The sequence below is a fragment of the Mauremys mutica genome, chromosome 3 (assembly GCF_020497125.1).
Source record: "Mauremys mutica isolate MM-2020 ecotype Southern chromosome 3, ASM2049712v1, whole genome shotgun sequence".
Classification (NCBI taxonomy): domain Eukaryota; kingdom Metazoa; phylum Chordata; order Testudines; family Geoemydidae; genus Mauremys; species Mauremys mutica.
The window spans coordinates 22,964,426-22,982,326 of record NC_059074.1 but is presented as its reverse complement, the minus strand read 5'-3'; the positions used below and the strand labels follow the sequence as shown (position 1 = coordinate 22,982,326).

Below are 17,901 nucleotides of genomic sequence, written 5' to 3'. Positions count from 1 at the left end.
GGCACACAAAATTAATGAACATGTCTGTCAAATTGGTCACTGAGAGGCTCCCCATTGAGGTCACATCCTAGGTGCTTGTCACCCATTTCTGCAGCTAGGATGGTGTGAGACAAGAGCCAAATGTCTTATTATGTCTGAAAATGTCTATGAAACTGCCTAGAATCATTATTAGAGTCCTGTAACCTGGAACAATACTTACTGTTTGTCCCGACTTCTGGTATGATGTAAACAAGCACAGTGCAGTGTACCTCTTTTGTTCAAAGCAGGGCCCATGTCATGTGGACATATGCACATGCTTAACTTTATGTACTGTGAGTAATTTCATAGAAATCAATGGGATTACTCACAGTGTGCAAAGTTAAGCATGTGTATAAGTCTTTGCAGGATCGGAGCCTGAACTATGCTGCTAATTTAGGACTGTGTCCAAGTTACATCGGGGTTTTGACCTTTGCACCCAAGTTGCAGTTTGAAACACTGAGCGAGCAGTGCCACTCAGAAATAAATTGCATGTCTGAGTTCAGGTACATTTGGTTTATTAAGGGCGAACTAAAGTTAAAAACAACATGTTTTTTAAAAATCCTTACATCTTTTAGTAATGTGAAAGATAATAATTATCTTTTAGATAAAGAGTTGGATGAGGAATCAAGAGGTCTGGATTATCTCCCCATCTCTGCCACAGAATTCCTCTGTGGCTTTGGAACAGTCACAAAATCCTTGTGCCCCAGTTTCCCCGTTTGATAATAATACAGGGTTGCTTGATGGGAGTGGTGTGAGAATTAATTTGTTAATGTTTGTAAAAAGCCTTGAAATAGTTGGGAGAGCATTATATAAGCACAGATTACCATCAATTAGGATTTATAAAAGATAATTTAAAAAAACAGTAACAAAGTTCGTAAACTTGACCATGTCCCTTTAAAAATTTCCACTACTGCCTCACATACTGCACATTACAGAGAACCAGTACAAGAGGACTCAATATAAACGGCTGTCCTGAATACTAAAAAGCCCTGCAACAGGAGGTCTAAGGGCAAAATTTTCAAGTGCTCAACAGCAGCCAAAGTCTAGGCTCATCTACATGGAAAAGTTGCATTGATTTAATTAAAGTGCAATTTTAAATGGATTTAGTGAAACTGCTGCAACAGGCTGTGTGGATACTGTTAGACCCTGATTCCTGCATATCCTGATACAAGTGCTTATCATTAGAAGCCTTAGGACTTCTCACAGTCATTACGTTAAGAACCTGTGTGTTTTCAAGATCAGGGCCTCATTTTGGTTTAAATCAGGATTAGTTTGGTTTATCTTAAATTGATTAGAAATTGATGTAAGTTGAACTGAAATAAGCCACTCTTACTCTGAAATAAAAGTGTCTACACGGGGGTTTGCACCAGCGTAACTCCACTGGTTAAAAAACGGATTTAAGTTTAACTGGTGCAACTTTCTCATGTAGACAAGGCCTCGGCTGAGATTTAGGGACTTAAACAAAGTCAGATTTACCGAAGTGCTCAGCACTCAGCAGTTCCCTTTGTGGCACTGGTACAACCAGATTTTCAAACAAGATCAACATGAAACATACCAGGCTCTTTTGAAACTCGGAACAGTTATTTTAGTGCCTAAATGGGAGATAAGATTTTTTGAAATTGAGGCCTTGGTCTCCTACATATTCTACAGACATTAAAGGGGCGCACTGTAAAATTAAAAAACATACTTATGTCTGATATTTGTTCTACCTACACTGGTTATAAGTAACATCTAAGAGTACTAAAAAAGAAAAAAGTTAGCAACCTCTCCCACGCCCTCCCGCAAACTATATTTCTACTTGTCCAGTTTGTTTATTTTGTGTACATGACAGTGATCTGTGCACAGCCAGTTTCATTGTTTCTTCTGCATAATCGGTTAGGCCATGATCCTACAAAAATGTGCACACAAGCTTATCTCGACACACTGTAAGTAGTCCGGCTTCAATGAGACAACTCACAGAGTATAAAGTTAAGAATATATCAGTCTTTGCAGGATCAGGACCTCTGTCAATTTCCTCTGATGATGTGGGTTTTTCACAGAGTAATCAGAGCGAAATTTTTTTTTAAAAACAGGACAACGTAGTTACAAACTCCCAGAAATTGGCAGGGGGTGATCGGAGACAGCTGTAATAGTATCTGAAATAATTTTTAATATATTTTATTAAACTGATTACTTTGCAAGTTGTTGGTGTCCCTTTATATTCAGAACCAAAACTTTACGGTTTAATAACCTCCCCCTCCCCCCAAAGCTAATAATAAAGTTATCATTAAAAATCACATTTCACTTTTAAAATGTAAAGCCATTTTGAGCTGGTAAATCCTGTCTATTTTCTTTTTTTTTAAAAAAAGTTTGGTATGTATAGCCTTTATATACATCATACTGCAAAGGTGAAGGCAATGGCGGAAGTGAAAATGGAAGTCCTTCATTTATTCGCAGGTCAGGTATAGTGCAGTTAACTGCCGCGCAAGTTTCTCCACATGATCCTGCCAATGACCCTTCTCCTGACCTGGAAGGATCACTCTCTCTCCATGAATTAGAGGTGATTAAGCATCAGTGTCAATTTAGTCTCAGGCCTTTGCTAAGCAGAGACGGCTAACTGTGCCAAAATGTGTTTGATTTATTCCTGGTGGTTTTGTGACACAGGAACACTGATTAGACTCAAATCAAGGACCCAGAAAAGAAAAGACTGCTTTATATCATTGGTAGTTCTTTAACCCAAAGTGTCACCGCAAGGGCTTAATATCCATCGGCTAAATTAATAGTTTTCACAAACCACAGTGACTGAAATCAATCAAGCTTTTCAGTCTTTCGGGCTATTTAATGCTGATTCAATTAACCAATTGTCAGATGAATATCTGTATCTACTGAGCTGAAGTTCAAACGCCCCTCATTTACCCCAATATACAGTAAGGCAAGTAAAGTACAAAATAAAAGATTTCCCCTGCTTTGATGGCACAAGAAGTCCAGTTGCCGTATTTATTTCTCAGGTTCAAGAGCTAGATCCTCTGCTGGTGTATCTGTAGTGCAGCTCTATAATAGTCAATGGAGCTGCACTGAAGATATGGCCCTAAAACTTTAAAACCTGTACAAGTTTTCATGCAGGACACATGATGCTACTCAGCTCGGCTAAGTTTAGATGTGATTTCGTTCTACTTCACTGCCATAGTTTGAACAGAATGTGCGTGTTTTCTTGAAATCCCCTAGCTTTTTGCTTGGTGACTGAATGTTGCAATCTGCAAATACCACTAGGTTGCTGATTTGCAACAGGAACATTGTATTAGCAGGAATAGTTAATTGCAAACTCCAGTTGGAAACTGAAGAGCCACATTGTGTTTCTTGTGGTGATGCATGGCAAGTTGGAAACATATCTGTTACAAAAAACAATCTAAACAAATGTGGTCTAGTCATGTCAAACCAATTTATGAATACAAGAGTGCAGCACTTCAGACTTAGACGTGGTTACATTTTGAGATGGACATAAGCCCTGAATTAGGTAAAAAGCAACAGTGCTTTGAGATGCCATGACTTTAGCTCATGTCCCCATTGTCTCACTATGTAGTAAACACTTAGCAACATAAATAAAGAAATGTAAAAACAATACAGTGTTCTCTTAGTTGCCCAAGCATTTGGGGTCCTCTGTAACATAACAAAATAGAGACAAAGCAATGTCACACTAGTGGAACAATAGAGAAGATCCAAAGAAAAATTATTTTCCACTTGGTTGACCAAGCAATTAAGGAAATAAATATGAAGACTCCTTGTCCAACAAAAAATGAGCGGCCATGAAGACAGCCCCGGCCTTCTACTTTAACACCAGGTGCCCCATCATTTGTTCTTTCAGGCTACCGCAAATGTGGGACTACACAGAGCTACCCATGCTCTAGAGAGCACTTCATTCCCCCCACGCTTGTTGGCTCCGCTCAGCCTATCCTCCCGCCAACAGGACTGACTGAGCCCATGAATTCTGCTCATTAAAGGTGGCTCAAAGTTATGGTATAGGTCAGTAATGAGGGAGAATAAAGCAATTTTGATAAGCAATTTATTGGTGCCTGGGAAACAAATGCTGCTCGCAAACCTGGAGGTGGCTCAGAAACAGGCTCGATGAAAAGCCTAATCTGCTCAGCCACTCCGGCTGGAAGTTCCTTAGTTTGAGCTTCTGCTTGTACTAACCGATAGCGAGAGTGAGGGGACAGCCCACGCTATGCCTGAAAGTTTTTTTTTTTTTTAAATGGGCACATGAAATCTTTGAATCCAATTGTGTGTGTGACCTCCCGGCTGCATTTGGTGGGAGCCAGGCAAGGGAGTACAAAGAAGAGCTACGCTCCAGCAGGGGCATCAGAAAAAAGGTTGTTGGACTCAGCCAAAGTTCCTCCTCAGGGTGAGTGTGGCAGCACGCCCCCACAGCAGCGGTTCTAGCACCCACCCACAGGCTCAGGAGGAGGGGGAAAGGGCCACGGCCCCTCCCCTCCCCCCGCTCCTTGCTGGGAGGCTAGTGCTACTGCTCGCCAGACAGGTTCAGACACTACACGTGCAGAGGAGCAGAGGTGAGGGAAGGCTTCTTGTGCCACTTCATCCCTGACCCTTCTCATTTACACACCTGCCCAATCCAGGCACAATCCAGCTCATGGAAATTGGCACACCGAGCTCCTGCTCCCCGTACTCTACTCTCCAGTCTTTTGCCTGCTCCATGACATGGTGTCTTTGCATTGGGGTATTTTGACACCATATCACATGGCAACCTCTTATCAGATTGCTGCCCACTATCACTCCCAATCAGTTCTGGCACTCCTGCTTTCCAGATACCCGCCTCCTTCCACACAGTATGTGTGTTTAGGCTTTTTTTTTTTCTTCCACAGATGTACTTTATTAGCCTGCATTTTTCCAGCCTGAATCGTATTTCATTGTTTGCTGCCTGCATTTCTAGGCTTTTCTATTACGCCGCTGTCCTCACTGGCATTTGCAGCGCCTCCCTTTCAGTATCATCTCTACCTCTGAATAACGATCTGAAATACCACCGGGCCTTAGCAGAGCTTCCTTCAGTAAGCTCCAGTAATCATCTGCCAACTCATTTCTAACACAAAACAAGGGGACATTCAATGACACTAAACGGTGGAAAATTCAAAACCAATCTAAGGAAATATTTTTCACACAATGTGTGATTAAACTGTAGAACTCGTTGCCACAGGAAGTTGTTGAGGCCAAGAATTTAACAAGCTTTAAAAAGGGATTGGATGTGTATATGGATATCAAAGAACATCCAGTGATATCGTAATTAACGGCAACAACAATTTTGGAAGGGATATTAAAACTTGTGTTTCAGGGCATAAGCCAATCTCTAACTATTAGGATATGTCTATACAGGTAGCATCTCAGAGCCTGGGTCAACAGATGTGGGCTCATGAAGCACTGAAGCTAGCTGTGTAGATGCTACAGCTCAGGCCACTCAAGTTCTGAAGCCCACCTCTGTCCTTAGGCTTCAGAGTTCCAGCTTCAGCCTGAACATCTACACAGCTATTTTTAGCACCGTAGTGCGAGTCCGAGTCTGTTGACCCAGGCTCTCAGGCTCACTGCTGTGGGCTGTGTAGGCAAACCCTTTGAGATCTATGCTGAGGGGAGGATTATCCCACATCCGCCTTCCATGGGCTTCTTGCAGCTTCCTCAAATGCACCTGGCCTTTGCTAGAGGCAAATACTTGACGAGATGGACCTCTGGTCTGATCCAGTCTGGCAATTTCCCTGTTCCTAGCAACTCAATACTGTACCAGTTAGCATGAGAAATTCCATGACCAACGCACTCTGAAATAATTTTTCAGCAATATCTTGTCAGGCATTGTATGTTCCAGCAACCTAGACAAAATGAGAGTCCCCGTCTTTCCTGGGCCAGCCTATGGAGCTACAAGAGACCCAACTGGCGTGGGGGGCAGAAGAATATAATTTCTATCCCACCAGGTAAAGATTTACAAGAGTGGCTACAGCTAGTTTTCTGGGTCTAAACCTATTGGGTCAACGTAATCACCTCTTGATGTTTAGCAGCTATTCTCTGCAGCTGTTCCGTTTGTACAGTGCTTAGCACAATGGGGTCCTGGCCCATAACTGGGGCTCCCAGGCGCCACAGTAACAGAAACAATACAAATGTGCGGTATCGCCTTAGAGACAGGTAGTGATCAGCACGGACTGAACAGCTTTCTGCAGAAGCCAATAAGAACTAGGGAGAGGGGAAGGGCTGACATGAAGTTGAGAATAATTGATTTTGTATGGTGGGACGAGTTACTTCATTCATATGTATTATTTTTGTGTGTTAAGGTAGTGTACAAGGGCACCAGTCAGGATCAGGGCCCCACAGTCCTAGGTGCTGGCAGTACTACGTACATGGAAGTCTGCAATGATACATTCTTATTCAAGTCCAATGTCATAAAGGGGATGCCTGCAGAGCCTTCTCAAAAGTTCTTAGCCTCCCTCCCTCATGATGCTTCTCGGAAGCCTCCCTTACTAAGGTTGACTGGCAATGTGATCATTTCATAGTACCACATTGTTGCAAACTGTACAAGAAATATGTTTAAATAAGTAAGTTCTTGAAAGTGTGCTTCCCAACATCTGGCATATTTAAAGGTAGAATGAACAATATGCTAGAAAATGTACGAAGGCGGAAAATCCTGCAATGACTTGGATTCTGGCCCCACTGTGCTAAATCCAATCCCTGCCCCAAAGAGTTTACAGTTTGTCTCTTGATTCTATAACTGTGTAACACCAAGTTGCTCAGAAGCACTGGATTGTTGGCCACACTTTCCCTCAGAAAGGAAAAAAATGATTAGAGTCCGACGTATGAAAATTATTTCCAAAGGGGTGGAACTACAAGCCCCCTCACTCATCTGTACTCTGTAGCTTATTTGCATATTATGGTTTGCCTGTCTCTTAAACGTCCTCTCACTACTGAGACACTATTAGCCAAATTGCAATGTAATTAATCAAATTTAGGTTGAGTTCCATGTCAAATTGAAATGACCCGAAAGGAGTAGATTTAGCCTTTGAAAATATGTTTTCCTCAGGGAATATACTACCATCTGGTCACATTTTTTCCTGGTAAGTTGCCCATCTTATTGTAAGGTTCTTCAGAGGAGTGTAACACTAGTTTCCTTTCCAGTTTATCCTTTGCTCCCAAGGAAGCAATCTCTGTCATTCCTTAGAAAAGCTCAGAACACGGTGGTAAGAAATAATAATACCAAACAGCAGTGTAATTTCCTAAGGGGAAAACATATTTTCTATCTGTAATTATTGCCAACAGCAATCTTGGAAATTTTGTATAATTTACTGTTTAAAGCATCAAACAGAAGGAACTGTTTAGTACCAGGGATGACTGAAGTAGGAATATGAAAAAAAAATAAAAGTAAAAAAAAATGTTGGTGTTTGGAGATTTACATGATGTAAACGTTTGCTTTGGCTTCCTTGCTGGTTTACACATGGGTCTCAAATGAAAACAGTTTAATTAGTGTAGAATAATAATAATAATAACTCCCCCCCAACATGCATAATAGCTGCATTTAATATAAACGTCTTCTCCAATCTGCTTGATATTAAAGTTACAGCAAGACCACAACTAAACACGAAATTTAGCCGGGAGCACTTGAAAAAAGCACAGCAGGGCTGAAGGCAACAATAAACAAAACATTATTCAACAACTATATCCAGGTGCTTTAACAAACAATGGATGCCTTGTCAGGGAGTGAGAAAAATATTCATTTGCTTTGTGCACTGCAGCATGCACAGCCTGGGTGGGGTGCGTGACGGAAATTGAAATGTCTGTGCACTTATTCCTGCTCTGAGTTACTTGGAGTCAACTCCCATTGACTTCAACTGATGGAGAGAACTGAGTCTTAACCAATCAGACTCACCTCCAGTTTAAACTCTCGCATACTCTGCAAGGCGGCCCTGGTGATGGAAATTCTGGTAGAGGGTCTAGGTTTTAATGGTGGAAACCAACTACAACCTCACTTATTGTGTAGGAAGGGCACAGAAAGGACCTCAAAAGGAGGTAGGGCTGGCTACAAAGTAGAATGGGCAGCGGATATTCCAATTTAGCAGCTCCATGCAGAGGCTCCTGCCAGAGCTCTGATGGGAATCAAGTAGGATGATCAGACAGCAAGTGTGAAAAATCAGGATGGGGTGGGGGCTAATAGGAGCCTATATAAGAAAAAGACCCAAAAATCAGGAGTGTCCCTATAGAATTGGGACATCTGGACACCCTAGAATCAAAGCCCCATTCTAGCCAAGTATTTCAGCATGTGAGTAGCTCCATTGAAGTCAATCTCAATGTTTTTGTGGATCAGGGCCTAAAGCTGACCCTTCCTCGCGGAACCATAATGGAGGGCACCACTTGGATTACCATTTGCTTTCGAAGGAGGTGAATTCCTACTCAGGCACATTAGTTTTAATTAGCATGGGAAGGTGAACCTACACCTCCCTGAGTCAGCTTGGGCTGATTTCACTCCCATGTTCTGTAGTGTTGAACTCCCAGCCCCAATCGCCATACATACAACACAATTCTAGTGATGGCTTGGTACTGCTGTCTTCAAATACCTGTTCACCTGATTGTAGCAATTAGCAGTAACTGAAATCACCCTTCCAACACTACACTCATGATACATGGCAAGGCTGGCTTAAATACTCTTAACATGTCACTATGCATCTAGGCTAGAATCTGGGAGCCTGTTGCAAAGGACCAGTATTTAACCGAGTGAGTTAGCGCCTTTCTAAATGCTCATCCAGATACACCCACGAATGTTTACTCCAGGACACAAATGTTTGAGGTTTACCCCTGAGTGTGGTTAGCTTTGTTGGAACCATTGTACCCTAAAGTAAGCGGTACATGTTTGTGCCCCGGAGAAAACATTTGTGGGGTGTCTACTGTCAAAGCTGCTACCTAAATCAAGTTAATTGCCAATCAATTAACAACACGACCACAAACTCTATTCTAGACGTACCCTCGTGGAACTGAGAGAGGCACAGGAAAAGGTCTGTTCCAAAGCCTGTTGAAATCAATGTGAGTTTCTCCACTGAATTCTGTGGGCTTTGGGTCACACTCAAAACAAACAAAGCCCCACTATGGAGATGACTGTCACTATTGCTACTGTCTAACATACAAAGTGACCACAGCTGCTGCCATTTAACCAGCAGATACCTATTTTCAACACCTCCTCCATGCTGCAGGGTTTTCTTCTCCCACTTCCAGTCTGGTAGCAGTGTATCTCCCGACTCATCACCAGTTTGTCAAATTAACTCAGTTCCCAGGGATGACACCTCAGCAACGGTGAATACACAAACCCCCAAACAAATCCCAAACGGTGCTGTGTACTTCTTGGACATTATCAACAGGCCCATTAATCAAAACATTCAAGACCTATGAGTAATATTTATGATGAGACTAAAACTGACAGTATTTAATATATTTTTTCTTTGAAAAAGAAGACGAATACTAAATCTGGAAAATAATATATATATATGCCCATTTGGTTCATTTTCCAGACTTAGTATTATTTTTCCTATATGCATGCACAGGGCATCTGTAGGAAAATAAAAGCTTTTACAAGTAATAAAATGCCCTTGTTAAACTTTGATCTCTCTTTCTTTTGGAAGTGGGGTACATTTAGAAAGCAGAGTGACTTAAAAAATAAATAGGACTGTAAATATATAAAAGTCATTCACCTTCCTCCAATAATTTAATATGAGCATCCTACTCCTAAATTGGGAAAACTTTAGTTCACTCACAGAGAGAATAAAGCAGATGTGGGATTTTTCCGTCCGTGTTTAAGTGCTGTCTGGGGAAGGTGAGTTGTCTGACAACATTAAGCAAACATTTTAGTCAGGCATCGCACAGGAAAATAAACAGTAGCAGAGGAAGCATGAAAATATGAAAGGCTGTTATTCTTTGGCCCCTTTTCCTGGAAGGCAGGTGATAAAATATTACTGTATTTCCACAGGTAAGGAAACACTCTCTTAAGTGCCTCGCAAAAATACATATTACAATCATAATTTAAAATGTCATGCCGAATAAGGCTCAACTGTGGTCGCACAGAAGGGCCTGTGGAGGCTCTGTGACTGCAGGAGCGAATAGGATTTGCCATTCTGGGTCAGCCCAGTGGACCGCCTAGTCCAGTGTCCTGTCTCTTGACAGTAGTCGGTAGCAGCAGATTTAGGGGAAAAATTTAAGACACCTTGCAGGAGGCAGGTATGGAATGACCTGCTCCAAGGGAAAGTCCTTTCCTAACCCCCATTAGTCAGAAGGTAAGAAGAGAGGGAGATCAGATGCTGTGCCACTCTGAGACAGCAGTGAAAGATTCCCGTGGCAGGGAAAGGCTCTGGCAGCAGGGAGGCAGTGGGACAGTACACTGTGAAAAATAGCAGGCTAGATGTGGAAGGCGCTGCTTGGACACGCACAGAGCCGTTTAGGGAATATACGCACAGGGTGCTGGTGTATCTGTACTCTACTCACCTAAGCAGTGCCTCACTCTCTACACTGCTATTTATACCTGTGCTAGCTGGACGTGCAGTGTCTGTACTCTACACACCACTGCAAGTGTAGACCTGCCCTTAGAGAAGCCTAAGGGTTGCCACCGTGACTAGCACTTGCGTGAGTGCACTAGGGTGGAAGGGAAAGAGGGAGGAGACCTCTCTCCATGGCCACACTGGTTCCTACTGTACAACTACCTGAAAGGGGGTTCCAAAGAGGATGGATCTAGACTGTTCTCAGTGGTAGAAGATGACAGAATAAGGAGTAATGGTCTCAAGTTGCAGAGGGGGAGGTTTAGGTTGGACATTAGGAAAAACTTTTTCACTAGTAGGGTGGTGAAGAACTGGAATGGGTTACCTAGGGAGGTAGTGGAATCTCCTTCCTTAGAGGTTTTTAAGGTCAGGCTTGACAAAGCCCTGGCTGGGATGATTTAGTTGGGTTTGGTCCTGCTTTGAGCAGGGGGTTGGACTAGATGATCTCCTGAGGTCCCTTCCAACCCTGAGATTCTATGATTCTATGAACTGTAACAATCCACAGTTTGGAACGGTTTCTCCTATAATACTGGAATGGGTTATTTAAGGCTTACAGTATTATCCGAAGAAACTGCCCTGCTGTGTGACCTTGGGTGTCTCACTATACTTCTCTGTGCTTCTGATTCCCCTCCTTATTCTTTGTCTTGTCTGTCTGTGGCCAGGATGGTTTCTTACTATGTGTTTGTACAGAGCCTAGCACAATCGGACCTTGATCGTGATCAGGGCTCTAGGTCCTAATGTAATGAACAATAACACCATCACCACCATTATCACCACAGGAAAACTATTTCCTTGAATCAAGGGGAAAGGCATTAGCAGAACACTGTAGGCAACACCCTTGTAACTGTACAGGAATTTTAGTTTCCAGGTTGTTACGGGCAGATCAGTGCACTTCAGCGGAGCTGCGCCCATTTACACAAGCTAATGATTTGGCCTATAGTCTTTTAGGAGTTAAGACTGTCTTTTCAATGCAAGCAAATACATTCTGGAAATGATACTGTCTTCATTTCAAAGCAAAGATAAAGCTTAAAAGTAAGATAATTTAGGTGCCTAATTTTAGGTTCCTAAGCCTGAAAACTGTCATTGAGCATTGAAGGGGAAAGTATTTGTATTTCATCATTTAAAATGACAGACTTGTAAACGAACTACCTAGTATATTTTTAAAAACATTTAAAATTAAAAAAAGGTCTGGGAAAGCTGGATGTTAAATAGTTTTGAATAGTTTTCACAATGCTCTTGTGTGGCAGGCTGAACTGGATGCTGTCATTCAATTAGCACTTCTGTAATGTTTTCATCTCAAAGTGCTCCAACAACATTACCAGCAAGGAAGCTTCCCATTTTATATATAAGAAAACTGAGGCAGAGAGGGGAAATGACTCATTCAGATAAGACAGCAAGTCAGTGGCAGAGCTGCAGTTAGAACCCAGGAGTCCTGACAGCTAGTCCTCGCTAACCACTAAACGTTCTGCTTTTCTAACGGGCAATAAAGGTAAAGCTTTCCTCGAATACTCACATCTTGTTGTTTTCTGCTGAATGCAACAAAATGAACCATCTGTAGATAATATGCCATTATTTAATGTCTCTTTGTTTTAAAGAGATAGATGGATCAAAAACAAATCCTGGGATCTGAGCATTCCCAAACTTTCCCAGATCCAGACTCAAACGTCAAAATTGCCCCGAGAGGTAAAAGTCTCAAAACAACCTAATTGCCTAACTACCTTCAAGTGCCTCTGACACTTTTGACAAATTTTACTTTATAATGAGCCAAACCCAAATCCTGGATCCAAAAAGGTCCAAACTTTGGAGAAGTTTTGATTTGGATCCAAACTCTGTGGCTCAGTATATTTAGATGTCATTTTATATCCTCTCACAGCCCTCTAGAATATAGCAAATATAGCGAAAGGAAGATTATTGTCTCCACTCTTTATGATCTTTTAAAACAATTTCAAATGCTGTTTTCCAAGTTATGATTTTTTCACTCCTCCCCATCCTTTCCAAACCCCATAAAGCAAACTATCCCCTCCACAGATTTTAGCTACTCTCCTGGCCTGTAAACAGGTTAAACAAACAGGGAGATTCCTCAAGAGAAGTCACAGGTTCAAGATCACAAAGGATGACCGAGCATATGGGCCATTTGGAGGTTTTTCTTGCTATTGTGCTTATCTGTATCTTCGCTGTCATCCAGACGTTAACCTCTGACCTACAAGCCTGCCTCTCTAAAAAGCCTTGCAGTGTTTACCCATTATGTAATGTCTGTGCTTTTGTGGAAATTTTACAGAAACAAATGGAGGAAGTTTGCCAGTCAAACTAGTGGACAATAAATCCTGTCCTATGTAGATAGAGTGGTTTACTGTCACCATAAACCCCATGCTTCCATGTCACAGAAGAAACATTTTCAGATTTCAAAACATTACAGTGACAGTTTTATATTATCATTATTTTTATTAGGTATGAGAATTTACAAATTAATTTTCACTTGCTAACCTAATGATTGTCTATGTTTCAGATAATGGCAAGGCCAATAAAGTCCCATACTCATACTGTAACATTTTTTCTGTCTCTTCATTAGTGCAAAACACTTGGTTCCAAATCCTAAAATTAGTTTGCAGTTTATAACATTTTCGCTTCAAATGGCTTTCCTCAAAAATACTTCATTGTAAGTCTTTGATTATTTGGCGTCAGCCTTTAGCAAACCGCTTTCAGGACTGTAGATGGCATCTTTATAGGTACATTATTTTGTTATCTTGTTCTTCCACCCTCCCCCATTTGTCTGTTTGTCCTCTTGCTGCCTCCTGTGTGCACGGACATTGTAAGTGCCCTGGGGCAGGGACTATTGTTTTGTTATCCCTGTATGTCAGTACAATGCCTAATACAAAAGGGCCCTGATCTTTGACTGGGGTTTCTAAATAATAAATACATAATAATAACAAAATGTTATTTTAGATCACAGGTAGAAGCAAATATATTTTCAATCAGTAGTGGGGTGGGCAAAAAGGAATGCAACCTTCCTATCTCCATAAACTCATCTTTTTGGTTGACAATTCTCATTAAGGACCTCTTTCTGCTCCCTCTGAAAGGAGATTTACTCTTGACTTTAGTGAAAACAGGATAGGAACTCAAAGTCTTGTTATAATTAAGTTTTATAAATCTCATTTCCTTTCAGCGGAGAGAAAACACATTGTTGTGACTAAGCTTTGGATGTGGTAACAAATCCCTGGCAGGTTAGTTTGTTTTAATGGACACACTACTTTTAAGGAAACTTTGACCATTTTCTCTTGCCCTTAATCATAGCTTTTATTGCAATTGCAGTAATTCAACAGACGTATGTGCCAAAGGTAATATGTGTATTTTTAATGAGTCAACACAAACTTCCTGGAGAGGAGAAACAAATTCATTTTCAGAACATTTTTGAATCATATTTAATAGCTATTAAAAGGACAGAGGAGTCGATCAGAACAACATTTATGACAGTTTCATATGCTATACTAGTTTACAGATGAGTAGTTACATATAACAAGATTTAAATAGGCCAGATTGCTGAGCTAAATATATTTTTGCTGAACTGATGAACATGCTATGATCCTTCTTTCTTCTGTTTGTGACCCTACAAAAAAGACCTATGGGTTTGATCCTGTAAAACCGAACTTGCTCGGGTAGTGGTAACCTATGTGTATAGTTCCTTTGAAGTCAATGGGCCACATAGTGCCATCAGTTTCCAAACAGTACTCTTTGCTGAAATCAATGGGGAATTCTGCTTAAAAACAGATGGCATGATGTGGCCCAATGAACAGTCACATCAATAAGACCCACTTACGTAAGGGTTTGCAAGACTGGCTTCAGAGGGCCAGACCCTCACCTGGTTTAACTCAATAAAGTAAATGGAGCGACACCAATTTTACACCAGCATGTCCTAAAGGTATAAGGTTGGACATCCTTGGCTGCTTACATCTGAATTGTCTCTTTGCATGGGAAGATGTTAGCTAAATTAAAGCAACTAGTGCACTTAGCACGATGTAAACTACTGTAATACAGAGATGTTCGCATCCTAGAATCGAGTTCCTGCCACGGCTGGGGTACTGAGGGAAGGAACACAAAAACATACTGTGATCTTATATTTACTTCCTAAGTTGATGATAACTCCTGTAAAAGATGACATGCCCCTTACCTAGAGAACAATGTTTAGTAACTCAGCCTAATTCTGTGAGTTCCAAGTACTCCCATTCCCCTATAACTTCATTTACTTAACTGCTTACTTGGAACTATATATTACAATTTGTTGTTGAAGACAATGCATTTGGCACTGTCCAGAACAGACAACAGAGAGATTCCCTGTCTAGATACTTTACTATCTAAGGCCTTCATCCTGCGAATGATGATCGAGTGCAGACTATTCCACCTGCACAGAGTTGCACTGAAGTCAGTGTGACTTGGTCTACCCTGGCACAGCTCGTTGCAGCACTAGGGTCTAAACGATCTCTTAGCAGGCAGGACACACTGGAAAGTCTAGGTGTCAGATAAGAATGTCTCTGAAAGATTCACTTCTTTTGATCACCGCATGTCAGTTTCTATATCAAAGTGTTTTCAAGTGTTAATTTATTGAAATAATGTGTAAAACACCACAATATGCTTTGATTTTCATTTTGGAATGCTCAGCAGAATTTGGGTGAATAATTCCCTACCTAAAAGCTGCGTTTGTCCGTAGAAGATGTACAAAGTTTATATATGCATTTTATTTTATTTCACAACATATGAAGAATTTTGATTTTCTGCCTTTCTTTGGAGAATTTTAAAATTCATACGTGTAAAGCATCAATGAAATTCCTCATGGGTGTAGTTACTCGTGTGTGTAAACGTCAGCAGGATTTTCTTTTCTGCATTTACTAGCATCCCGCTAAGGACTTTGTAATGTTAATTACAGACAGAAAGAAAAAAATTGACTATAACAAACATCAGTATCAAATTTCCAAATTTTCATTGTCCAAACTGGGTGAAGTGAAAAAGGTAAACAAAAACTCCAAAGGTGTAAAGTAAATTATATTTTAAAATGCATTCTTTTTAATAATTTAAGGTGTTAATAGTACAGGTAAAGATTTTCTTTTTCAATACATTTTTGGGAAAATATAATTTTTAACCTAACAGTGTCCGTTTAAGAAAAGAATTTTTCAAGACATTCAACCACTTAATTCACTCCCCGGTTCTGATAAGGTTCTTAAAACTCCAAATATTGTGGATCATTTTATGGATCTATTCAGAGCACTATTTTATGACCAGGTTCAAATTTCCCTGTATCCTTTCCAGAATTCTTAACTTGACAAGAGAAAAGGACTTCAGGACACATACAAATCCTGCCTCTCTTTAAAATTTGATCAGAGATTTGTTCCTGTTTTAACATCAAGTTCGTTTTTAAAGACTCATGCCCTGTACAGCATGCTAGGTCACTTGTTTGTTGAAGCAGTAGGATAAAAAGTAGATATAGTAAAAAAAAAATATTCTGCTCACCAACACAATCCACACTGAAGAGATTTAGGGAGGTAACTATTGAAGCTTCATCAGGATATTTCAATCCTCGCAGCACAAACCGCACCATGGAAGTTTTGACTCTTTCCGGGAGAAATGACAGCAGGTAGACTGGCATGTACAGAATGTACCGAAGCTTGCACAGCACAGGTGTCAGGAGCTTGCCTTGTGGGGACTGAGCCATGCGTTCTATTGTTGGAAACAGCAGCACAGAGCGGAGAACCTGTACAGCCATGAGAAAGAGACTGTCAGGAAAGTCCTCTAGCACCGTATCAAATTCTGGAAGAGAGATTTTTTTTTTAAAATGAGGCTCCTTTTTAAGTGAAATGAAGTTTGTCAGATGCACTATTAACTTGAAAAGATATTTGTGTGCTACATGGAAGGCCAGTTTTTTTGGAGGGAGCAAATAAGGGCCTGATTCTGCAAGATACTGAGAGGCCTCAACTCCTATTGACTTTAGTGGGAGTTGGAGGTGCTCAGCACAGTGCCAGACTGGGCTCGAAGTACAATTTAGAAGCAAGTGCCCAATGCTTTGAACATAATCAATTGTTACGTAGAGATGACGGTGATACCACAAGAGGGCAGTACAAAGGAAAAGTCATTTTTTGGTGTCTTTGCAGGTTTTTTTATTCTAATGATTTTATTTGATTAATTATTTCCTGCAGGAGAAAACTGATTTTTCAAAATGATAGCTGTCACATCCTGGTCTTTTCAGTGGTTAGTGCAACTACCGAAAGGTTCATCAAACCATAGTAAAGTGGGGCTGTAACTACAGTTAAAACAAGATTATTATCGCTATTTATTAGTATTACCAATAAAGAGGACCTATGAGCCATGGTCATGGACCAGGACTCCGCTGTGCTAGGACATAACACATTTACTGGGGCTAGTCTAATGTTGCATAATACAGCCCACAATATTGTTCTATAACATATGTATCTTTAAGCTGGATGGTGATTTTAGCTCATAAGGACTGAAAACACTCTGATCTCAGACTAAAAAGAAAAATAATATGAACCAACCATTAAGAGGAAACATTTAACGGATGCCTATTTTTAATTTCTATTTTATTGAGGAGATAAATATTCTTATATAATATATTATAGAAATCTATTGTGGGATGTTACTCCCTTTTCAAGTACCTTGGACTATCACACGAGCTTTCGTTTAGGAAACACCTGTAAAGATACACAACTGCAATAGCTGGTAGTAGTATGAAGGAGGCAGACTAAGCCAAAGATATTATGGACGTTGGAGTGCTAGGTAATTATGGGAGACTTGCTGCCTTTCACAACGTACTCTGCATAAATGTAGAAGAGGCAAGCAGTTACCTCTGCCCAGTTATCAGACTGTTCAGATTTCCAAGGATTCTTTTAATTATTCCACATATTGTACGATTTAGGGTGGGATTTTGTTTTTAAATTCTCTTCCCAGCCTATTAGACCTACATCCTGCAAACTGCTCTGCAAGGGCAGATGCCCAGCCTCCGTGGAGCCCCACTGACTTCAGTTATGGTTTGGTGGCCCAGCCATGCAGAGTAACTTGCAGGATCAGGACCTTATAAGGTAACAAAAGAAATATGGAAAATGCCAATAATAGGTCACAGTATATTTTCTATCCTATATTTAAGATAGGACTTTGAAAGGGTTATTTATGTCGAAGGCACAAACATTTTAAGAACTCCCTACAGTCTACCAGCTGAGACTACCTTAATTTCAGACAAAGAAAAATATACTCTCAGTGAAAATCAATCCTGGGCCTCTTTTTATTAAAGGCAACCAACAGCTGGTGTATAGGAATGCAACTTGTACTAAATTATGTGGTAGTTTTG

At 40.7% G+C, this 17,901-nt stretch overlaps 1 protein-coding gene across 2 annotated transcripts in view; it reads right to left on the bottom strand.

The window, feature by feature from the left end:
* LDAH (lipid droplet associated hydrolase) overlaps positions 1-17,901 on the bottom strand; it is a 185,015-nt gene that overhangs the window by 25,515 nt on the left and 141,599 nt on the right. For both annotated transcript variants that reach the window (XM_045011873.1, XM_045011872.1), the window contains exon 5: positions 16,053-16,293. In XM_045011873.1, coding sequence (XP_044867808.1) covers positions 16,053-16,293 — 241 coding nt within the window. The remainder of the gene's footprint in view (positions 1-16,052; positions 16,294-17,901) is intronic.